Genomic DNA, 25594 nt, shown 5'->3' with positions numbered 1-25594 from the left:
GAGGCAGTGCTAACCACCTGCATGGTATTCATTAGAACAGGGATGGACATGGGGTCTATGCCAGGGATGGCGAACCTATAGCATGCGTGCCAGAAGTGGCCCACAGAGCCATCTCTCCGGGCATGCCAGCCATTGCCTGTTGCTGTTCCGGTGCGCACATGTGTGCCAACCAGCTGGTCTTTATGTGCTGGAGCACCGGGAACTGGAAGAGCAGTTCCTGGGCATGCATGCGTGCACCGGGAAGCCAGGCTTCTGGTTTCTGGCATGCACATGCATGCCAGCCAGCTGGTCTTCATGTGTGCATGTGCACCCGAAACTGCAAGACCAAGTGACTAGCGTGCAAGTGCATTCTGGAAACCAGAAGCCCAGTTTCCTGGCACATACATGCACACCAGGGAACTGCTCTTCTGGTTTCGAAAGCTCCCGCATATGCACACTGGAAAGCTGCTCTTCCGGTTTCCAGTGCTCCCCTGCATGCACACGCGCGCTCCTGTTTTGGCACTTGGTGCCGAAAAGGTTTGACAACACTAGTCTGGGCCCTGGTTATGTTCAAGGTGTCAGCTCCAGCCATCCCAGAGGCAGCCCAGATTCCTGGAGCTGCCATTCAGGGAATAAGCCCGGGCCAGCTGCCAAGACTCACCAGGCTTCACTCCTACACAACCAGCTGAGTAAATCTACAAAGCTAGTGATAACTGACTGACAACAATCCACGATTAATTGCCTGGTGGTGTTTGTTTTGGGTTACGAGGGGATGGGTGTGCACACACGCGAGGTGCAGGTTATCCTAATTACTAAGTAAATATAAAAGGTGGTGGGGAGCACCTGGTGGCAGCTCTGACAATTTATTCATTGCCTTGGTGCTTTGTTGGTTAGTTCCTGATGAAGGAAGGCTACAAACTGCATTTCAAACCGTTTCTGTGTTTGGCTGGTTTCATTAACCCTTTGGAACCTGACAGTTTGTCAGAGCTCCCACCATGGCTGAAGGGACAATGCTTGGGTTGGAGGCTGGGGGATTGGAGGAGTCTGCCGTGGCAACTGATACACCTGTACTGGAGGCTGTGTCAGGGCCAGCAGGAGAGGCACCGTTGGATGTGAGGTTTAAGGACCACTTGGTGGCATGGAAGCCTACAGCAGAACCTCTGGAGGCCGATGTGAGCCACGCCCATGCAGGGATTGGTGTCTGGACTTGCCAATGGCTCAGGACCACAGAGCCTTACCACCTCATGCTCCCCAGCTCACCTCTTTTGGACCCCATTTTGCCCAATGGCATGAAAGGCGCAGCTCAGATGACGATTGGAGTTACACCACTGCGGTGGACAGCCCAACTCTACAAATGCTGCAGGAAAGGTTTGGGCCAGTGGGCTTCCGAGATAATGGACGTGGCAGTGGTTGGAGAGGGTCCCTGGAACATGGATCCCAACAGGCAGGGGGAGTCGTTGGACAGTCCAGCACAACCAATTCAGAACATTATGGTGCCCAAGGGGCCACAAGAGTAGGAGGTCAGCAGCCTGGGCTAGGTTTACCCCAAGCTGCCAAGGACACCTGCGGGAGACGAGCGGCGCGAGAGAGCTCTGCACCTCACCCTCTCCTTACCCAGAGGGAGTCTCCAGCTGTTGAGGAGCCCAGAGTGATGGGATGCTGGGATCCACCAGCAATACAGGCTACATTTGACAGTGTGAGTGGTCCTCTTCTTAGGCCAGGTGTTAAATCACATGGATCGTTACAGCCATATGTATACGTCACAGTGGGACATGGTGATGGCTGTGATGGACGGAGAGGCTGTTGATTGGGTGGCTGATCTATATTGAGATCATGCTGTGGAACTCACAGACAATGGTCGGTTCCTGATGGCATTGCGAGAGAGGTTTGAAATACTACCAGGATCCAGTGGGTGGAAGCAGAATTACGGGCTTCAAGACAGCAAAGGAAGCCAGTGGCTGAATACATCACAGAGTTCCAGTGTCTGGCCAGTAAAGTGGGGATGTGGCCAGAGAGGTTGGTGGTGCATTACTTTAAGGCTGGTTTTGACCGAACACTACGCCGGGCCTGCGTCTACAGAGAGTTGGCACCTAGACTGACTGCATGGTTCCAGGCTGCCATGGAAGTAGCTATAGCGTTCCATGAGGTTAAGCCAGAATGGGAGAGGGGTTGGTGAGGACAAAGACTGCAACAGATGCGTTGTATCGGAGGAAACTCTGCCCCAAAAACCCTGCAACCCACAGCAATCTGCCATGAGACTGGTCCTACAGCGTCTGTGAGCACACCAAGGAAAAAAAAAGATGGCCAGGAAGAGCGTGAGGTGTGGCCAGGAGAAGACACACAGGGTGAACCAACCAGTTCCTATACCAGTTGACTCCAGCCCATCGGGTGATATGCTCAATACTGGTGGTAGCGACTGTGGGGAGGGTTCCAACCCGATGATAACAAGGCCTATCAAACCGTTTGTGATACAGGTAGTGGTGGAAGCGGCCAGGCAACAACAATGTACAGCCCTGATCGATTCAGGGTGCACTCGTTGCTTAATGAACACCACAGTCGCTAATAGTCTTAGGGTGGGTCTCAGGAAGTTGGCTAGGCCGATGCATTTTAACCAGATGGATGGGTCGTTATTGGGAGGCCAACTAGCCACACATGTATGGTGGTATTGCGGATAGGGCCCCATTGGGAGTTCTTGCGTTTTGTAGTGGTTCCACACATTACAGAGGAGATTGTACTAGGTCTGGCATGGCTGGATAAGTGGGGACCCACGTTATGGTGGTAGTAGCCATCTCAGAATAGGCCTTGGTCCTGACCCCCCTCCTCATGAGGCGCAAACCATGGCCCAGGGTCCGGTGGGATTCCAAGCTACAGTGCCATTGGTACATACAGCTGGGGAGGAGTGATTCCCTCAGGTATATGCAGGATTAAAAGATGTATGCAGCGAAAAGGAATGTGATACTTTGCCCCCTCACCCCACCCCACCCAAATTGTGCAGTCGAACTACTCCCTAGGGCTAAACTGCCAAAGCCCCAAATGTATCCTATGACCCCGCAAGAGCTAACAGAAATGAGGGCATACATAGAAAAGAATGGTTCCTTCATCACTAGGCCAGACTGCCTCCTTGGCTTTGATTCCTTCCCAAGGAAAGACATTAGGCTATTCAGGCTGGGAAGAGTCAGTGGAAAAATGTGTCACAGAAAATAAATCAGCTATATCATCTTGTTGGTTTTCAATTTTTTTCTCCATCAAAGTCCGGAGAAATCCATTTTGATGCAGCCTCTTCTACATGAAGTGACAGAAGTTTTACTGTCTGATGGTGGACAGATCAGGGATTCCATGTATATCTGGAGTACCACACATTATCCTTCCTTGCTTAGGACCACTGGGAAACAAATCACCATATTTTTGGGAGTATAAGACACACCTTAGTTTTTGGGGAGGAAAATAGGGGGGGGGGATTCTGCCTACAAGTATTCATCTGGCTAGCATCATTAGTCTGCTCAGCTTCAACTGATCGTTAGAGAGAGAGAGAAGCAATGAGAAAAGCAGGCAAAGCAGGGAAGATCGCTTCACTCATTAGTGCCTCATTAGGGCTGAAAAAAGCTACATTCGGAGTATAAGATGCACCCAAATTTTCAGCCTCTTTTTTGTGGGGGGAGTGTATCTTATTCTCCAAAAAATACAGTAAATGATTTATCAAGACAAAAGAGCTTAAGAAACAGGAGGTGGGAGCCTTTTATACAATGCCCTGGAAGGGAGTTTTTTTTTTTAAAAAAGGGGGGGGGGGTAAATGAAAAATCCAATTTTGGAGAGAATAATTCTGAAAAGGACTGGTTGTTCTATCAGGAGCTTGTGGTTAACAGAATTGCCTGTAAATCATTACGATCATTAAAGAGAGATGCAACCTAGAATTAAGGAAAACATTCCTGACCCTGAGAACAATTAATCAGTGGAATGGCTTGCCTGTAGAAGTGGTGCATGCTCTATCAGTGGAGGTTTTGAAGAAGATAGACAGCCATTTTTCTGAGATGGTATAAAGTCTCCTGCCTTGAGCTCTGAGGTCCCTTCCAGCCCTATGAGTCTATGATACTAAGATGGTTGTTTATAGGGGCCAATTTCTACAGCAAGGAAGGGATTACTGGAGTATCCTTAAAATCACCGGATAATTTATTCTTTTATGAGCCCAGAGCTCCTACTTCCATAATCGCATAACTGTTTCCAGAAATTAGATGTTGCTGGAATTGCCTTGCAAGCTTATCGAATAAGCAGGTTCCCAATTCAGTGTTGAGCATTTTAAATCAAGACCAAGCTATGACTTTTATGAGCCTTCGGCACTTTTGTTTTCATGGGATCGTCTCTCCATTAAAAAAAGTTATTAATCAAATTTATATAGACATTTATTACACTGAAGGCAACCGTGGACAGAGCGTAACAATAGATTTTTATAAAGCAGCAAATACAAATATAAAAGACTGTAATGAAAATTACCATGTAAATCCAAAATACAATCAAAGTGAAGGTTTAGGAGAGGAGCAGGATGAGCTGGGGGGGGGGGGTTATGTGTGTCATTGGCTTAGAATCATTACATTGCCATAAATGGTTCAACCACTCTTGAATTCTATTGAACCTTTTCTGGTGCCAATTTAGTAGTGAACTTTAGTTGATTGGGTTCCTGTGTATAGGTTTGAGCAATACATTTCCCGAACAGCATATAACCAAGTCTCTGAATCCATGGGAGACTCAGGCCTGGTCATACAACCAGTTCTTGGAGGCCTTTCAAAATATCAAAATCAATCTAATTTTTGGGAAGAAAAATATTCTGATCACAATTTTTTTAAATTTGTTTTTTTATATAAAATACAAAGAAAAAAAAGATAAAAATAGGAAAATAAGGGAAGTAAAAGGAGCAGGGGAAAGAGGGTGTGAGATACAAGGGGGAGGGGGGAAGGCATTGACACTTCTTAGCGCAGTACAAGATAAAAACATTCCAACCTCAAATTTTTGCTTTTACACATTACACATATATCTATAGTGTGTGTGTGTGTGTGTGTGTGTGTGTAAGTGTTATGTCAAAGCACCTGGTATATACCTAAATATGGGAAGGAGCATACTGCTTCCCTTTTCCTTTTCTTTCTCCCTTATTTCCTTGGCTCAGCTAATAAGGGAGGAGAGTTTGTGGCTTAGTGGCTAATACAACTTCCTAACATGTAAAAACAGCCCAGGTTCAAATCCCAGTAAGGGTATGGCTAGCTGATGAAAGCTAAATAGCTTGAAATAGATCTATTCTAGTCTCCCTTTATTTATTTATCAGCACAAAATGCAACACTATATATGTATGTATGTATGTATGTATGTATGTATGTATGTATGTATGTATATATATGTGTATATGTGTATATGTGTATATGTGTATATATGTATATATGTATATATGTATATATGTATATATGTATATATGTATATATGTATATATGTATATATGTATATATGTATATATGTATATATGTATATATGTATATATGTATATATGTATATATGTATATATGTATATATGTATATATGTATATATGTATATATGTATATATGTAGATAAGGTTTTGAAGAGGCAAATTTTTTAAAAAGTAGGTAGGTAGATAGGGGGATAGAAAGGGAGAGAAAGAGAGAAATACAGTAGGTAGGTAGGGAGAGAGAGAGTAGGTAGGTTGGTAGGTAGATAGAGGGAGAGAGAGAGAAATACAGTAGATAAGTAGGGAGAGTATGTATGTATGTATGTATGTATGTATGTATGTATGTAGGTAGGTAGGTAGGTAGGTAGAGGGGGGGAGAGAGAGAAATACAGTAGGTAGGTAGGGAGAGAGAGAGTAGGTAGATAGGTAGATAGAGGGAGAGAGAGAGAGAAATATAGTAGATAGCAGTGGTGGGTTTCAAAAATTGTTCGAACCTACTCTGTGGGTGTGGCCTCCTTTGTGGGAGTGGCTTGCCGCCCATGTGACTGGATATGAAGATGCCGATGACACTTGTCAAAATCACCTTAAATTACCTCACACACAGCACTGGCATGCATAAGAATATGATGTAAATTTGTTTTTTAAAAGGCATCTTTAGTTTGCGTTAAAACAACTTCAACACACGCAATGTTCTGATTGCACCACAAATGCAATAGTCATCTTTACCTTTCACAGAGGCACTGAGTTTTATAAATATGAGCATGATAGTGTAGAATAATCATATCCAAGGACCAGTGGTGGGTTTCAAATTTTTTTGGAACCTCTTCTGTAGGTGTGGCCTGCATTCCGGGTCCACTGGTGGAGCCTCTTCTAACTGGTTTGGTAGATTTGACGAACCGGTTCTACCAAATAGGTGCAAACTGGTAGGAACCCACCTCTGGTAGATAGGTAGAGAGAGAGAGAGAGTAGGTAGGTAGGTAGGTAGGTAGGTAGGTAGGTAGGTAGATATAGGGGGAGAGAGAGAGAAAAATACAGTAGATAGGTAGGGAGAGAGAGAGTAGGTAGGTAGGTAGATAGAGGAAGGGAGAGAGGGAGAAATACAGTAGGTAGATAGGTACTTGTGTTGTTGCCTTGGTAGTTCGGTAACATTCTCCACATGTTTTCATCTCAAAAATAATTTGAGAGGATTTTTAAATTATCCTTGGAGCACAGCTGGTCAACAAATTGGCAGATTTTATTTAGAGCCCTTTCAAATAAATCTCTAATACTTGGGGGGGGGGGATATTCTATAAGACTGGCATCCAGGAGTGAAATCCAGCAGGTTCTGACAGGTTCTGGAGAACCGGTAGTGGAAATTTTGAGTAGTTCAGAGAACCAGCAATTGCTACCTCCGGCTGGCCCCAGAGTGGGGTGGGAATGGAGATTTTGCCATATCCTTCCCCTGCCACACCTACCAAGCCACACCATGCCCACCAAACCATGCCCACAGAACCGGTAGTAAAAAGAAAATTGAATTTCACCACTGCTGACATCATAGCAGAGAAAGCACATCTTCTCCGACCCACCAAAAGTAGTTCATAGCCCAGCAGACCCCCCTTGTAAGATCTGATGGAGCAGGCTGATATAATATTAAAAGAGATTAACTCTACTGTTAAAAATAGTAATATTAAAAGTTATCTTTCCTATGCTGTTCAATATTTTCATTGAAAATAAAATATATATTATTTTGTAATAATAATTAGTTCCTACCAATTGGCTAGGATGCCTGTTGCATATCACCAAGGTTTCTAAATGTTAACATTCACAGTAGATGATACATTACAAATATTTGATGATGTTTCCATATTGTATGTGTCTTGTCTGTTTTTATTAAAAGGCATGAAAATAAATAACCTCCTTTTTTATTCCTTCTGATTTTTTTAAAAAAATTAAAGCATTTTTGTGGGCCTAATAAAGGCACTGTGATCATTGCGCTAAATGAGTTTTTCTGTAGGACTGTTTCTGATTTTTTTAAAAAAACTAATGATAAGTTTATTGCAGCAAGGATTCTTCTGCTAAGGACTTTTGGCAAAAAAAAATATTTTTCCTGTGTTTCATATTCTTTCTCTTATGTTGGGGGGGGGGAATATTCTAAATCTGTGCAAATGTTCCTCCTTCATTTCAGAGGATAGCCATCATTCTGTCTGTGTTAAGCTTCATGAGTTGTGTCCAATGTGTTCAGGGATTTTTTTTTTCTTTCTTTCTTTTTTTGACATTCAGGCCCAATCACTGTCCTGGCTGAATTGCTTGCGTTGCTCATAGCTACATCCAAAAATCATAACCGGGGACACTTGCTCTGAAGTTTGGCTTTCAATCATGAACATCAGGTGGCATGAGGTTGCTTGTGATTATGGTGCATGTCCCATTGCCATTTCATTGTTGCTTGGCGCCACAGTGAACAACAAAAATCAGGACACAAAACACTAAACAAATTGATGAAAGGTGAATAGGGGAAACAGCTTTCTCCAGCCTTGAGCTCTGTTGCCATAATATTGCTGCCTTGACATAAAAGAGAGAACCTGGATTTTAAGAAGATGCACTCTTAAGTTCTGTCTAGAATAGAAGATCAGAGAATGAAAGAGCATAATTTGGTGTTAATATGGGCAAGCATTGTAAGAGAAGAGGCATATCCTGGGGACAGAGTCAAGAGAGAACGAAGCCTAGAATCGTTACATGTCCACAAAGGCTCTAAATCCAACCCCTCCTGAATTCCATTTACGCTTGCCTATCATATCTAACTCTTATTTAACTCAATGCTGTCAGTTGACTAGATTCTTGAGTATAGGGGTGAGCAATAAATCAACTTAATTGGAATTTAATGTGTAGTCCTGATTCTTTGTGACTGACCAACATAATGGTTTTGGTAATCAGGATGACCACAAGATGTCAGTGAACAGATAAGAGTTTTCTGTATTCGTAGTGATGGTCTAACTTTGGTAGCCTTGAAGTATTCAAACATCTGTCTTATATGCAGAAGGACCCAGATTCAGTACTGGAGTGGAAAACAGCAATCTGGAACTAAAGCAATGATGTCATAGATTTTTGGACAAGGCAAGATTTTAAGTGCTGTGGGCACCTTCTGAAAGTTTAGAACACATGGGGCTGTTGCTAAATAGACTTCATGGGCACCATGAGAAGACACTTGCATGGCTTAATATCTGTGGAAATTCTCCATCACCCAGGTCATGGTTGTCCCAAAAGTGCTTTTCAAAAGGTAACTGGACTTTCTTGTTTTTTTTTTCCCTTGAAGAACTGAAGTTTGGAACAGAACTGAACTGAAATTTGCTTGCAGAAGTGAAGAAGCTTCTTGGATGAGACGTGAGACCTTTTAAGGAAAAAAAAACCAAGAAAGCCCACTTGTCTTTTGGAAACGCACCTTTGGGATTTGCATGGCTTATTCTTTCCCCAATTTCTCCTGCTGCTGCCTATTTTTTATTTAGTAAGAATGCCCAAATAAAGTCCATAAGCATTCTTAATGAAGATGCTTCCACAGCAGGAGTCCCCAAACTTGGCAACTTTAAGACTTGTGGACTTCAACTCCCAGAATTCTCTAGCCAGCAGAATTCTCGCAGAGTTGAAGTCCACAAGTCTTAAGGTTGCCAAGTTAGAAGACCTCTATTCTACAGGCTAGTTCCTTTCTTTTCAGAATTAATTAATTAATACTTCATATTTCTAAACTGCCCATCTCCCTCAGAGAGAGGCTACACATCGGCATCAAGTTATGTTCCCCTGTACTTTAAATTAATTCTGATTGAAGGAGTTAAAAAGAAAGTGCAACTTTAGATTATAGAAATAACACTTCCATTTCAGGCCAATAATTTCTTTTTGAGCTATACTTCTGACAAAGATTTTGTGCAATGGGGACCCATTTTAGTTATGCTACCCTTTCCCCCTGAAAACAAGACCTCCCCAGATAATAAGCCCAGTTTGGCTTTTGAGTGCATGCACTAAAATAAGCCCTCCCTGAAAATATTGCAACACAGCAGCAGCCCTGAGGTAACCACGCTCATCGCCTCCTGCACATCAAAAATAATAAGACCTTCCTGAAAATAAGGCCAAGTGCTTATTTGGGGGGTCCAAAGAAAACCAACATGTTGCAATCCATAGTTTTTCAGGAGGTGTCCAGGAAAGACATGAGGGGTCCTATCCAGGAGCCACATCATCTGAGGCTTTGTTAGAAACCATTGACTTTCCTTTGCAAAGAAGCCTCTTTATAACTGTACTTTAAAATGTTTGCAATGCGCCCTTTCAGAATTGTCCAGAGAAAAAGAAAATCTCATCTGTTCAACCCAATCCCTCCCCTCCTTTTTTTGAAAATCAAGCAGTCCATCCAATTCAGGGGTGGGTTGCTGCCGGCATTTCTGCTGGTTCGTCGCTCACACACGGGCGCATTTGCACCTAAAAAGGTCTGCGCATGCACACAACATTAAAAAAGGGGGGGATTACATTTTTACAATGAAGATTGTTCTACGCATGTGCAGAGCCGAAAATAAAGATGGTGCTACCGTCGATAGAACCAGTTCAGGGGTGTGGCAGGCCGAGTTGCTACCTACTCGGCCGAACTGGTCCAAACTGGTAGGAACTCACCTCTGATCCAATTATAGGGCTACTTAAATGACTCTTTAGCCAGCCTCAAACCAGAAATGAAGTTAGCTAGAGCCCCACAGTTCTTTCCAAGTGAGAAAACGATGCTTCCAACTTCGGGCTGTGAGATTTTTCTCTGGTTTTTTTTTTTTCAAAATCTTCACCCATCCCCAGTAACTTGTGAATGACCCCTTGTGTTTGCTACTTCCCTCAATTAGATAGGAAACCTATTACTCCACTGGATTCCATCTCTTTCCCGCCTTCCGATTCCCCCCCCACCTTCTGTTTTAACTTTTCTTTTCTTTCTTTATTTACATCCATTGCAGCCAGCTCTCTGTGGCTCACAGATGTATACAGGGAAACTCTCTGAGGTGCGTCACAGGCCCAAAATAAGTGGCTTCTTTGAGATGTTTTAGTGCTGCGATCGCAGGCTTCATGTGTGTGCAGTAGAGTTTGTTGTTTGCTTTCCTCCTCACTTTCCCATCACGGACCGCCCTTCCCACCAAGCACCATCTCATCTCTCATTTTTTGCAGACAATCTCTTAGAACAGAAACAATAGGATCCTAAGCTGAATCCGGCAATTAAGAAAATGGGGCAGTGGGTTGCAAAATGTCACTGAGTGCCACTGAGACAAGTCAAGGGGGTGGCAGTGGCATAAAGAAGAGGATGGCACTAAACAACAACCTGCTGCTGGTGTCTTCATCACTGCCGTAGGAAGCAGAAAGAAAGGGTTGTTACCAGAGGGCAGGAAATTATACTGGATGTTTTGAAACATTTCTTAAACCCTCTGCAAGAAGATGGTCAAAGACAGATCCAACCTAGAAGTAAGGAGAAATTTCCAGACAATGAGAAGGATGAATCGGTGGAATAGCATGCCTCCGTGGGATGTGGATGCTCCACCACTGAAGGTTTTCAAAAATAGATGGAACAGTCACTTGCCCAGGATGGCATAAGGTCTCCTACTTGGAGCAGGAGGTTGGACTAGAAGACCTCCGAGGTCCCTTCCAGCCCAATTTTTCTATGATAGCCTTTTTTGGCGGGGGAAAGGAGCCTCTAATGTTGGTGTGCACAGCATGAGCTGCAGTGTGCAATTAACAAGTAAGATGTGATGTGTCCAGAGGCGGTATTCAGCAGGCTCCGACCAGTTCTGCAGAACCGGTAGTGGAAATTTTGAGTAGTTCAGAGAACCGGTAAATACCTCCTCTGACTGGCCCCGCCCCCATCTATTCTCTGCCTCTTGAGTCCCAGCTGATTGGGAGGGAATGGGGATTTTGCAGTATCCTTCCCCTGGAGTGGGTGGGAATGGAGATCTTACAGTATCCTTCCCCTGCCACGCCCACCAAGCCATGCCACGCCCACAGAACTGATAGTAAAAAAAATTGAATCCCACCAGTGGATGTGTCTCCTTTCACATCTATGATATGGTCCCTGAAGTCCAAGCCAGGAGGTGCTTCCTACCCCAGCAGGTATCTGCTATGCCTCCAGCCAGGAGGCATTTCCTACACCGATTGGATCTGCTCTTACTGTTTGAGGAAAGCATCTTTTTAAAGCTCTGCATCAAATATCCAGTGTAAGGTTCCTAAAGCCCGCTGTGTTTACCTCTAAATTAGTCAAGAGGGGGCGTACGTCAACCCTGAATCACAGGGAGTTAGTTCCATTTTCCTGCCATAATTGATTTCAGGATGAATTTCATGCACTTTTCTTTTCTTGCCACAATCATAAATTTCTTTGTTTTTTGTTTTTTTTAAATTGGATCCAGGTATTAGCTCTTTGTTTTAAGAGAGGATGAGAGAATGATTGCAGCTGCTGTAAACTGTCTAGCTTTAACGGCTTACAGGCTTACAGGTAACCTGGGCTTCTTGTTTAAGGAACTGTTTTTAGCAGAACATCTGCCTGAGCTTGGGCAGAATCCTCTTTGAGGCCTCATCTGTCTTGTTGGGCTTTTGCAGGGCATTCCTGAGCAGTGGGCCAGGCTATTACAGACTTCCAACATTACCAAACTGGAGCAGAAGAAAAACCCACAAGCTGTTCTGGACGTTCTCAAATTCTACGATTCCAAAGAGACGGTCAACAATCAGAAATATATGAGTTTTACATCAGGAGGTAAGCAAAGGTCATGTGCCATCATGAGCAGGGGTAAAATGCTACCGCTTCTCTAGAACCAGTAGCAAAAAATGGTAAGGTTCGCCCGAAGCAGTAGTTAAAAACAAGCTTTAAAAAGTGAAAAAAAGAGATTCTGTGACATTCAGCTGTGCTACGCGATCGTCTGAACCCTTTTTTAAAAAACTTTTTAAAGCATTTTTTTCCCTACCTATTCACCCGAACCGGCAGGAAAACAATGCTTTAAAAAGTGAAAAAAGTTGGCCATGCCCACCCAGTCACATGACCCACTATCACCAAGCCACGCCCACAGAACCTGTGGCAAAAAATGCTAAAGTTTGCCCAAAGTTTGCTTTAAAAAAAAAGCTTTAAAAGGGGGGGGGGGGAGGTTCTGTGACACTCAGCTGTGGCGCGTGATCATCTGAACTTTTCAAAAAAAAATTTAAAGCATTTTTTTACTACCGGTTCTGGAGATTAGTTAGTAAAAATGTTTTAAAAAGTGAAATAAAGAGGGTCTGACGATCGCGCGGCTCAAAACTGCTCTGCACAATCATTGGAACCATTTTTTGTCACTTTTTAAAGTATTTTTTTCTAACTATTCGCCCGAACTGGCAGGAAAACAATGCTTTAAAAAGTGAAAAAAAGTTGGCCACGCCCATCCAGTCACATGACCACCACCACCACCAAGCCATGCCCACAGAACCAGTAGCAAACAAAATCCATTTCACCACTGATCACGAGTGAGAAGAAAAGTTTCCACTTGGATGTCCATATTGATACAAAAACTTTGACCATTGAAGAGAGGCTATCATGAAGAATATCTATCTATCTAGTCACTAGGAGTCAACACTGACTTGAGGACAGATAACTATAGTTTAGAGATGGGCTAGCTGCATTCACATATTATGCTAGGAAACCCAAACCATTATGAGCACAATTGGAGTCAGAATTTCCATTGCTAAGCAGGGCGCTTGTTAAGTGAGTCACTTTTATGACCTTTTCTGCCAAGGTTGTTAAGAGAATCCAGGTAGATGTTAAGTCAATACACTGTGGTTAAGCAAATCTGGCTTCCCTGATTGACTTTGCTTGTCGGAAGCCAGCTGAGAAGGTCAAAAATGGGGATCAATCAATGAGAATAGAGTTGGAATGGACCTTGGAGGTCTTCTAGTCCAGTTCCTGCTCAAGCAGGAGACCCTATACCATTTCAGACAAGTGAGTGTCCAGTCACTTCTTAAAAACCTCCAGTGATGGAGCATCCACAACTTCTGAAGGCAAGTTGTTCCACTGGTTACTTGTCCTCATTGTTAGGAGAAACAAAACTGAAGCAGTCTACTGCTCTGAGAAGTAAACTAGCAGTCTGTCTGAGCTTGTCTGCTGAAATGAAACTAACTGCTTGTGTTTGCCTGTAACTCTCCTGCCTTGTGTTTACTTGGAAGAACCACCTGCTGGTATTGTACATTTATTCATCTATTCTTATGTATATAAAGAAGTTAATGAATCCAGATGCATCAGTTAGCTGTGTGCGCTTCTGGATTAGAATTTATGCAACACATTTTAACAGTATGGAAAGCAGAGGTGGACCAGTTCGGCCGAACCAGTAGTGGTTTGGCGGCCTGAGTTGCTGGAATCGGCAGCAACCCAGGCCTGCCATGGCCCCGAACTGGTTCTCCTACAGGGCTGCCATCTTGATTTTCGATGCTGCACGTGTGCAGAACAATTGTAATTGCACAATTTTTTTTTCTTTTTAAAAATGTTTTGCCCATGTGCAGAACTATTTTTATGCAAACGCGCACGCGTGCGGGGCAAATTTTTTGCACGCACTGAAATGGCAGTAATGCCAGGAACAACCCACCTCTGATAGACGAAGAAGAAACAGTTAAAGAAAAGATGACAGACAAGAAGCACGATCAAATAAAAAGAAGGGAAGGGGGGAGAGTAGACATCAGGCCAACCTCAAGAAGATGGGTTGGTGATGGGAAGCTCTGGAATGTGGGGATGAAGATGCCATGTGGTTGGGAACTATAGACTGCACAATCTTGTCCCTAGCAATGTCTTTGGGAGAAGTTCAAATTGTGGACAGTGGGATAAAAAAATATAATGTGGGGGAAGGGAGATAAAAATAGATATATCTCCCCCACCCACCTATGATTCTCCATATTTGCTATTTATATCTGGGAGGAGGAAATAAAAATAGCAAATATGGAGAATAAGGAAGATTGGAGAAGCTCAGAGGATAAACCAGGAGTGTCCAACTTAGGCAACTTTAAGACCTGGCTGAGGAATCTGGGAGTTGAAGTCCACAAGTCTTAAAGTTGCCAAGGTTGGACACCCTTTGGGATAGATAGTACTATCTTGATGGAAACAAGGAAGATTGTAAGTGGGATAGCCAATGAAATAAAATCTGGTGAAAGAAGATTTAATTGATAAGCTGGTCCACTGAACAAAAAGCTTTCCATGATACATAATTTTGTGGCAGAATCAACCTTCACCATCTAGGCCCATGATGGTGAACCTAAGGCATGTGTGCCACAGGTGGCAAGTGGATCCATATTTGCTGGCGCACCAGCCATCAGCTGCAGCACGCATGCAGGCATTTGTTAGCTTATTTTTGGCCTTCTGGAGGACAGTGGGAGGCTGTTTTCACCCTCCTGAGGCTGGGAAGGGCGAAAAACAGGCCCAACAGGCCAACCAGACATTTGTTCCTGAACGTCTGGTTGGCCCATTGGGCCTGCTTTTCACCCTCTTCAGCCTCCGGAGGTTTTCCTGAAGCCTCGGGAGGGTGAAAAATGGCTCCAACAGGCCAACCGGAAGTTGGGAAATGATCAGTTTCTGGCTTCCGGAGGGCCTCCGGGGGGACTGGGGGAGGTCATTTTCGCCCTCCCCAGGCTTCAGGAAAGCCTCCGTGGCTTGGGGAGGCATTGTGCACACATGCACAGGGGGGGGAGTCACGTGCACATGCGGAGGTGGGCGGGAAGGATTGAATTGGTGTGGACACATGTACGCAATAAAGTGACAATTTTGGCATAAGAAAAAGGTTCGCCATCACTGATCCAGGTAGACCCTGAAGCCTGAGATGCTCTTCCCTCTTCTTTTCTAATAACCATTTGTGATTTACCAAACCATCATAGATTTTCTTTTGCCCATTGCAGATAAAAGTGCCCATGGCTATATTGCAGCCCATCCCTCGGTAAGTACCCTCTCTAGGTTGCTAATGAATTTCTATGTTCTGGAATTTCCTTTGTTTTCTGGCTTAATTTGCTGTATACGGGGGTAAAAACGATCCCTTTCATGAAAACCTTTCTTTAAATGAGTAGAATGCACATTAGCAAGAGAATCTACCAATATATTTAATGCAGTCCACACTAATTTTACATTACATGCAAGTGGTCCTGCTTTTAATGCTAAATGACTGATCAGGGGACATTTTTCATGTTGCATGACTTAATTTTGCCCTGCCAACTAGACAACAAAGACTCTACTGTGGCGGCAGATAAGAGAGTCATATTGCAAAGCTTCTGTGAAATAGACACGTCTACAGAGCACAAATGCTTCTGCAGATGGGAATTTTTTCCAACATGGCTACGTTTTAAATATTGATAGGTACAACGAAATGTAGATTTCTCCAAACCAGGTGTGTTCCAGCATGAGAGAGGCTGAGAAAGAAATAAAACTCAAGATAGAAAGTCAACAGGTGGGAGATGAATTTGTTAGTGGTAAATGGCATGGGATGAACAAATTCAAAATATTCTAAGAAACTTTCAGCCTTAATGAACTCTCTAATAAATTGGAGCTGAAGGTTCCAATCACAATTTCCAAGATTTGGTAGCTTACTTTAATTCTTGTGTTTAAATTTTGATTAAAATTTACATGATTCTTGCTTCTGTATAAGGGACGTGACCTCTAAAAACCCTTTCCAATCCTGTTATTCTATATTCTATATATGGACTTCAACTCCCAGAATTACCCTGTTGTGATCTAGGTTTCCTGAGAAAGCATAAATCAAAATCTTAGTCCCCCAAACCCTCTTTTATTTATATGGCTGTGAATTATGATCATTCACAGCCCACAAGGCTTGTTAAACAGTCTATTAAGAGTCCGACAGATGTCTACTTGAGTAGAGTAGACATCTGTCGGACGAGTTGCCATAGTCTTTCAGGGTAATGTTGATAAGTACCCACCTTTATCTCCCTTGAAATGTCCCCTCAGGGAAAAGGGCGGCCTACAAATAAAATCAATTCTAATTCTAATTCTAATCAAAAAAAAAAAAAAAAAAAAAATGCTGTCAGAGACCTAATTGCCAATTAGTTTTACAAGGCCAAATGGAGCACAGAGTCAAACAAGACTTCTAAAAGCTTGAACTGACTAGATGAACTAATTGCTTCCTGCAAAGGCTCACATCCATTTGCTCCTCTTTTATGTCTTAGGGGAGGAGCCAATCATTTCCAAGCCTTACTCCTGAGTTGCCCCTTTTTTCTTAATTGTTCAGGCTCCCACTGTTCCTCTGCCTTGCTGATGTCAGACTCCGGAGTCTCCGGAGGCAGCACATAACTACCAGATGGCCTTGGCCCCCTCTCTGCCTCCAATGCAGAGCCCTCGTCTGTGCCTTCCCCAGACTCCAGGACTGGCCCATGTTCCTCCCCAACCTCCTCACTGTCTGACTCTGCTGCTGCAGGCCATCAACAGACCACAACATACTCAGCCAGCTTAACTATTGCTATAAAATAATATAGAATAATAGTGTTGGAAGGAATCCTGGAGGTCTTCTAATCCAACTTTGAGCAGGAGATCTTATACCATTAAGTAAGACACATGGTTGTCCAATCTCTTCCTGAACACCTAGAAATTCTCAGGATAGGAAAACTCTGAATAAAAATATCATATGGAAAGCTGTACCTCTAAACACCTCTCCCATCCCTGCCAATCTGCACATGTTATCTACTTTCACTTGCAATAATAATCTTATCATTTGGGATTCCCATTTCTCAACATTTCTACAGGCTGTAGTTTTACAGTGTTATAAGCCAGGGTTCAAAAGAATTCCATGTTAAAATAAACCCATCTATACTTTGTGCCACACTGTGTAGATAGCATAATACAAGATGGCATAATACAAATGGCATAGAACTATCTAACAATCAATTGGTGCACTACATTTGTTTTAAAATATATCAGTGTTTCTCAACCATAGCAACTTGAAGATGCTGGAGTTCAACTCTCCAGAATTCCCCAGCCAGTATGCTGGCTCCGGAATTCTGGAAGTTGAAGTCCACATATCTTCAAGTTGCCATAATTGAGAATCACTTCCTGTAATCTCAACAGCAGAGACATGGAATTGATGGGTGGTGGAAACATCAAGATAGGAGAAGTTAAAGAGATAGGGTGCTTAGTCTTGTAACTGAACTGAGATGGGATGAAGCTTCATCGGTTTCTGCAATTCTTATCTTCAGAGCACGAAAACAGCTTCGGAGCCGCCATTGGCTCCCCCAGTTTCAGAAGAAGAGGATGAAGAAGATGAAGAGGAGGAGGATGACAATGAACCACCCCCTGTGATTGCCCCACGCCCAGAACATACTAAATCAGTAAGCTCTTTTGGTTGCCATCACAGCAGGACTGCTGAATGCTGAAGGAGGCCAGGAAGGAAAAAGCAGCAGAATTTAGGTTTTTTTTTTAAAAAAATATATAATCTTTGCTTTCTCCAGGTTTTTCGCTTATATAGCTTGATGGGAAGGGTAGTGTGTTATTCTCCAGGTTTCTGACTTAGTTGAGTTACCTTTTTTAAAGCACAGATTTCATTTTTAAGAGTGTTTCTGAGAACCAGGATTACTTCATACAAAAAATAGATTTGAAGCAGCTAAATGCAGAAATTCCCTTCCTAGCACAAGGCCCAGTTCAGAGGGAGACAATCCATAATACAGCAAAGAGCCCACACTTATTGATGATGTCAAGATATTTTTTGGGATAAAGAATGGTTTGTATCCATCCCCTGAAATTAATCTGTTGACCCAAGACTTGGCAATCTTTGATATGACAATGCCTGTTCTGACCTAGGCACCCTGAGACAGTAAAAAAAAACACAGTCCCCAAACCCCTCTTTTTATTTAAAAGGCTGTGAATTATGTTTATTCACAGCCGGTAATGAGTCATAAATAGTCTGTGAAGAGTCTGACAGAAGTCTGCCACAATCTTTTGGGATAGGGCTTTTATCTCCCTTGAAACACTACCAAAGACCTAATTGCCAATTAGTTTTGCAAGGCCAAATGGAGCAGAGAGTCAAAACGGAGCTTCAGAGTTTAAACCAACCAGAATGAACAAAGTTGCTTCCTGTAAAGGCTCGTGTCTGTTTGCTCCTCTTTTATATCTTATGGGAAGGGCCAATCATCTCCAAGCCTTACTCCCAAGTCATCCCTTTTGTTTTAACTGTTCTTGCCTTCTGGCAGCTCTGCGCATGTGTGCACTGGGAATGGGCTCCCCCTGTTCCTCTGCCTCACTATTGTCCGACTCTAGAGGCTCCGGAGGCAGCACATAACTGCCAGATGGCCCTCGCCCCCTCTCTGCCTCCAACGCAGAGCCCTCGTCCGAGCCTTCCCCAGACTCCAGGCCTCACCCATGTTCCTCCCCAACCTCCTCACTGTCTGACTCTGCTGTCAGCTCCATAGGCCGCCGGTGGACCACAACAGTGCCAACATTTTGTAAGTGCATGAAAAGATGGAGAGGACCTCTTGCTCCGGCCTTTGGTCACAAATGGAAAAGCATCTTAGAAGTCTTGAAATCCATTCCATGCTCGCCCAAATTAAATCTTTGGAAAGGAATGGAGTATTTGTGGAAGGGCAGAAGACAACTGGTTCTCATCTGCAAGACAATTCACTAAGGATTTGTTTGGGGGTCCACCAATCTCAGCTCTTTGTTTCTTTGTTTCAGATTTACACACGTTCAGTGATAGAGCCTGTTGCTTCACCAGCCTCAGTGAAAGAGTCAACAGTCCCCCAGCCTGAAAATTCAAACACAAGCACTTTGTATAGAAACACAGATCGGCAACGGAAGAAATCCAAGATGACCGACGAAGAGATTCTAGAGAAATTAAGTGAGCATTTATTTTTCTTTAGTAGTCATTTGCTGACAAAATCACATAACGGAGTTAGGAAAATGACAGAAATGAGAACAACCATGAGTATTTTAAGATCTTCTAATTACAGTGAGAAGTTACATTGTCATGACATGATACACAGCATCAGGCTAGGGTCAACCAGCTGCATTTCTCACATAATATAATAAGGATCAGGCACAGTAGCTCAACGGTTAAGACACTGCAGGTTTGAGACCCGAGCACCACACAATGGGTGAGCTCTTGTTCTTGCCTTAGTTGTTGCTAACCTAAGAGTTCGAAAGCATACAAATGCAAGTAGATAAATAGGTACCACTTTGGTGGGAAGGTAACACTGCTCCCTGACATCATACTGGCCCCAGGACTGTGAAAATGTCTATGGACAATACTGGCTCAATGACGTTGAAACAGAGACGAGCACCACCCTCTAATGCCAGTAACAACTAGCGGAGTAAAATCTGGAGGGACTCTTTTTTACTTTTGGTTAAGCGATTTATAATTTTGCAAATCCATGCTCTTCAGGGAGTTTGTGGCTCAAACCATTGCATGAATTCAGGAAATGATTTAATTTATTAGCCAGGTGAAGAATGCTGTATGCAATGCAACCATTCAGTTGGAACTTATAACCTCAGTTTGACTGGCCAAAATTAACTAACTAACTTCCATTCCAATTCCATTCCAGCCAACTCTGTGTGGTGTATAATATAAATAGAAAATTAAAGCCATATGCCAGACAATAGAAAAATAAGAAATCTAGAAAATAAGAACAACTCATATGCTAGTTAGTAAAAAGGCCATTTTGCTGCAATATTGTGAAGCAAAACATTTATGGCTCAGCAGCGTTATTAATAAAGCCCAGTTTGATCTGATTCGCTGTCCTGAATCTCTAAAGACATTTTGCTTCCTTGATTATTGCCGACTTTCATTTCTCTTCCTTTAATAATGTAATAGGCACTTGATTACCATGCTCAAAGGTTTTCCTTTGAGCCAACTTTGAATTGGAGATGGAAAACTTGCTTGAAATTTCTGTCACGCTTCTGAAGCCTGGATAACTACACGTCTCTCTGGCTAATTATGAAAAGAATTAAGAATGAATTAAGATTAAAAACAAAAATCTAGGCTACACCTCCTTCCTTTGTTAGCGACATTTTCTGGTATCTCCATGGTTTTCTTCTACCCATCTTTATAAAGGTGTCATGAGAGTCTATTTCTCCTCAAATTCATTGTTAATTCTTTTCTGCAATCATGTCAGATAATGACTCACAAATGATCATTGCTGGTAATAACCCATAAAAGAAAAGGGACCCATCATGCACCTCCTGCCCTTTTTATTGTGTTAATATAAATCTTGATACATTGTGTTATTTCAATAGACTGATGTTTATCTAATTTAAGATAATTGGATTGTTATTTAATACCTTAGAGTACTGGATATAAAAAGGAGGAGGATATTCTATCATTATTAGTTACTGGAAGGGATGAAGGAAAATGATACACCAAGGTATACAGTATATAATAAACATTTTGGTCTTGAATTAAATTACTTGCTATTGAAATTTTGATTCCGAAATTTTGATATATTCTTACTAGGCTCTCTCCTTTCTTTCTTTCTTTCTTTCTTTCTTTCTTTCTTTCTTTCTTTCTTTCTTTCTTTCTTTCTCTCTCTCTCTCTCTCTCTCTCTCTCTTTCTCTCTCTCTGTCTCTCTTTGTCTCTCTCTCTGTGTCTCTCTGTCTATCTCTCTCTCTCTGTGTGTGTGTATGTCTCCCTCTCTCTCTCTCTCTCTGTGTATATCTGTCTCTCTCTGTCTCTCTCTCCATCTGTATGTGTGTGCATATCTGTGTGCTTATAGAAGGAAAAAAATAGATGAACAAAACAAGTTTGAACGAACCTTACCTGATTGAATTGCATTGTCTACCCAAAGCCCTGCTGCACATGGTGTATGCACTGGATATGCAATTAACTAAATGGCAAAAGGATGAGAAGCTGACCCTTCTAACTTCCCTAAAAAAAGATGGTTCAGTATTTCAGCTGCTGTAGGGAAGACAGAAAATACTTTTTGGAAGATCTGGTGGGTTGGAACATTGGATGTGATGCCAAGCTTCTAAATTCGCACTTGCTGATTTGTCTGGAATCAATTCTCAGTCTCTTTTGTTGTATCCTGGCACCTAAACTGATTTGGGTTGATGCCTAAGAGCGATGTAGCACAGTGGTTAGAGTGCAGTACTGCAGGCTACTTCAGCTGACTGCTACTTGCAGTTTGGCAGTTCAAATCTCACCGACTCAAGGTTGACTCAGCCTTCCGTCCTTCCGAGGTGGGTAAAATGAGGACCCAGATTGTTGGGGGCAAGAGGCTAACTCTGTAAACTGCTTAGAGAGGGCTGTAAAGTACCGTGAAGGGGTATATAAGACTAAGTGCTTAGTCTTCTTATGTCTGAATTATGTTGGATGTCCTTGGATAGAAAGACAATCATAATGGAATTATTGATGATTCTAGTAGTAGTAGTAGTAGTAGTAGTAGTAGTAGTAGTAGTAGTAGTAGTAATAGCAATTATTTTTAGATATATCTTTTTCCTGAAGGAGCCCTGTTTTGCAGAAGGACAATTAAGGTTTTAAACCATTAATAATCCTTAAAGAAAAAATAAATACAGAAATAAAAAAAAAGGTTCATTTAGGTCAGGGGTCCCCAACCCCCAGGCCATTACTGGGTGTGAGCCATTTGGAATCTGCTGTGGAAACGATGGGTGAGCTCATGCACGTGCGCACTTCTCCAATTGCATGAGTGGCATGCAAGCATGTGCATGCACACTCCATTTGTGTGAGTGCCGAGCATGTGTGCCCACCACTTATGCAAATGGAACTGCCGGCCACTCATGCAGAATTGTCTCCTCCCCCCCCCTTTGCCAGGCCGGTAGGTAGGTAGGTAAGTAGGTAGGTAGGTAGATAGGTGATAAGATAGACAGACAGACAGACAGACAGACAGACAGATAGTAGATAGATAGATAGATAGATAGATAGATAGATAGATAGATAGATAGATAGATAGATGATGGAGGGATGGATGGATGGAGGGATGATAGACAGACAGACAGATGATGGATGGATGATTGATAGAAGATAGATGATGATTGCTAGATAGATAGATGGATGGATGGGTGGATGGATGGATGGATGGATGATAGATTGAGACAGATAGACAGATGATGGATGGATGATAGACAGACAGACAGACATGCAGTACAAGACATGATGGCCATTATCCTTTAAATAAATCATTGAAAGATTGTGTATATATAGGTCAAACATCAGTTTTTTTAAAGTCCTTTTTGAAATAGACCCAATCCATTACACAATCTTCCTTTATTTCAGTCTTTCGTATAACCAGGAAGCAGATTTTTCCAATTCTCAACTGAATTTATTATAGGACTATGCTTATCATAATGCCATCATAATTACTGTTGCTTCTCAATTAATTTTAAGTATTTTAGTTTTTTCTAAGTCTGCAAATTTCTGCCAAGAATGTTCCTCTCAATCCCAAAATTTTCCTAAACACCTATAAAGGTAAAGGTTCCCCTCACACATATGTGCTAGTCGTTCTCGACTTTAGGGGGTGGTATTCATCTCCATTTCAAAACCGGAGTGCTGTCTGAAGACGTCTCTGTGGTCATGTGGCTGGCATGATTAAACACCAAAGGCTCACGGAATGCTGTTACCTTCCCACCAAAGTGGTCCCTATTTTTCTACTTGCATTTTTACATGCTTTTGAACTGCTAGGCTGACAGAAGCTGGGACAAGTAATGGGAGCTCACTCCATTATGCAACACTAGGGATTCAAACTGCCGAACTGCTCACCTTTCTGATTAGCAAGCTCAGCATCTTAGTCACTGAGCCACCACGTCCCTTCAAACACCTATATATAACACTTATTCTTCAATATTTCACAAGCTGTTCTATGAAAATACTGGAATTGTTCACATTGCCAAAATCACATAAGCTCTTAAGCAAAAATGTAAAATGTAATGATAGGTTCAACTTGCCAGATCTTGTAGGAGTGCACAAATGTCAAGAGATTTTGTGAATTCATTAGATTTTATAGGCTTTTTTTATTTGAAGGAGAAGCAGTGGTTCTTTGGAAATTTAGGGAGAAGCACATTATGCATCACATCTGAAACTATTTATATACCAGGTTGATAGGGAAAATACCCAGCATAGAAAGAATTTGGAATAGCAAGTTTGATTTGCACTTTGTGTAAAATGTTTTTGTTATATTAACCCATCAGCCAGAGAAGAATGAACAATCTATATAAATTACACAATTTAGGTTTTTTTTAACAAAGGGTATAGAAAGTGTTATTTATCTAAGACTGTACTGTACTAATTTTGATTCCAAAGGTATAGTTTTTGAAACTGAAGCATTGTGTGGTTTTAATTTTTTTTTTCCAAAATTTGAATGGTGGCACTTAAATAAACATTTTGCCATTTTAAACTATTGGGTGACATTGCCACCTTTTTTAGTTTTCTTTTTACAACTGATCTGTTTTCTTTTGCTTCCTGAATCTCATCTGAATATTTAATTCTTACTGTTCTCCAGACTAAGAATTTCTGACAATATCTTTTTTCCAAAATTATTTGGGAATTGTATACTATCTTTTGTCTTGGCCTTTTAATGTATGTTTTAACCAAGGTCTATTTTTCTTGTTTATTTTAGGAAGTATTGTGAGTGTTGGAGACCCGAAGAAGAAATATACACGGTTTGAAAAAATTGGCCAAGGGTTAGTACTCCTTTTTTCTGGTTTCCTTTTTATCACCAGGTTTTCTTCAACATGGACCATCATGTATCACCTGGTATACAGATGTACAATCTGAAGGCTGTGTGTACCACCCAAAAATTAGTTTGGCCCCAGAACCAAATTACTACTAAGTATTTACTTTGACATAGATAGACTTAAACCCTCTTCCAAAAGGGTTTACAAAATCAGGAAATATTTTAAAAGGATATTTCATAATAATATTAATAAGTTCATTATTAAGAGAATATACCTATGGCTATGACGTGCAGTCAGGGGAGGCAAGGGAGGCAGAGCCTCACCACTGCCATCATGAAAAGAAAAAAAAATGTAAAAGGAAAAAGGCTGAGCTAGTTGCTGCCAGAGTCACCCTGGATGACTCTGCTTAGTGCTTAACTGTTTAAAAAAGCCTCTAAAAAGCACCCTCTACAGGAAGAGGCAGGAGAACGACGTGCCTCATCTAGTCTGACTTTAGGCTTTTTATGATCACTCGAGCAGAGTTAAGCAAGGGTTAAAAGCCGAAAAATTCCTGATGTAGATGAGGCACATCATTCTCCTGCTGTAGAGGGCACTTTTTAGAGGCTTTTTTAAGCAGTTAAGCAGAGTGATCCACGGTGACTCTGGCAGCAACTAGCTCAGCCTGACCTCAGCTCTTGCCTTTTTCCTTTTACATTTTTTTCTTTTCATGATGGCAGGCAAGAGCAGAGTTGAAATCCTCTCTGAAACAGCTGGAAAAGGTATGTGTGGGTTGGAGTGAGGGGGAGGAATTCAAACTTCATCCTCCTGGTGCGGGGCTTTGGGCAAAGGCTGGAGGGAAGTGCTCTCCCTCCCCAAGTGTAGTTTGATTGCAGGCAGAGCCACATTGTCTTTTCAAACCTGTAATCAGTGAAGCTGGGCTGGATCCTTCCGGGGCTGGGGGAAAGTGTGTGTGCTCCAGTATGGCTCTTTGATTGGCTTCCTGCCCCCTCCTATGGTCTGCCTGACTCCCTCCAATCCAACTTTGTGTGTGTTTGTGTGTGTGTGTTTGAGAGATGGGGGAGGGAGGGAGGGAGGAAGGAGGGGAAGGGAGAAGAAAAAGAAAAAAGGAAACTTATTTCGCAAAGGAGAAAAACAAATGCTGTCACTTTAAATCGGAACTGAGCATGCCTGGCTGTGGAATTCTGGGAGTTGAAGTCCACAAGTCTAAAAAAAATTGTGTCATTGCCTCACCAGCCATAAACCTCACTGCACGTCACTGACCTATGGGATGCAGCCAACTCACCGCGGTATAACTCACCTCAGACAATTCCACATGGAATAACGTGACAAATATCTAATAACGTGCCACTATCTAATTGACATTATTTCCATTGACAAAAGGGAAATCACATTGAAGAAGCAGTAGTGGATAACATTTATCCACATGGAATAACTGGGAATTGTAGGTGCAAATCAATCTCGAAAGGCCCTTTCTTTGCCAGTAAATCTCTTTTTTTTCCCAGTCCCCCAAGAGGCTCAGCCTGGATGTAAACAGGCTTTTCTAAATAAAATATACAAATCAGACTCTTCTAAGTTCAG

The 25594-nt window shown here is 42.3% G+C and overlaps 1 protein-coding gene across 3 annotated transcripts in view; it reads left to right on the top strand.

The window, feature by feature from the left end:
• PAK3 (p21 (RAC1) activated kinase 3) overlaps positions 1-25594 on the top strand; it is a 131406-nt gene that overhangs the window by 89657 nt on the left and 16155 nt on the right. For 2 of the 3 annotated variants that reach the window (XM_087727670.1, XM_087727669.1), the window contains exons 4-9: positions 10376-10420; positions 12000-12153; positions 15300-15337; positions 17598-17729; positions 19069-19231; positions 23959-24022. In XM_087727670.1, the coding sequence (XP_087583796.1) occupies positions 10376-10420; positions 12000-12153; positions 15300-15337; positions 17598-17729; positions 19069-19231; positions 23959-24022 (596 nt within the window). The remainder of the gene's footprint in view (positions 1-10375; positions 10421-11999; positions 12154-15299; positions 15338-17597; positions 17730-19068; positions 19232-23958; positions 24023-25594) is intronic. The other variant, XM_087727671.1, reaches the window with a different exon arrangement.

Source organism: Thamnophis sirtalis, unplaced genomic scaffold, assembly GCF_051295495.1.
Source record: "Thamnophis sirtalis isolate CommonGarterSnake01/CBP01778 unplaced genomic scaffold, rThaSir2_p1.2 scaffold_13, whole genome shotgun sequence".
Lineage (NCBI taxonomy): Eukaryota > Metazoa > Chordata > Lepidosauria > Squamata > Natricidae > Thamnophis > Thamnophis sirtalis.
The sequence above is the reverse complement of the archived record's forward strand: the minus strand, read 5'-3'. Positions and strand labels throughout refer to the sequence as shown.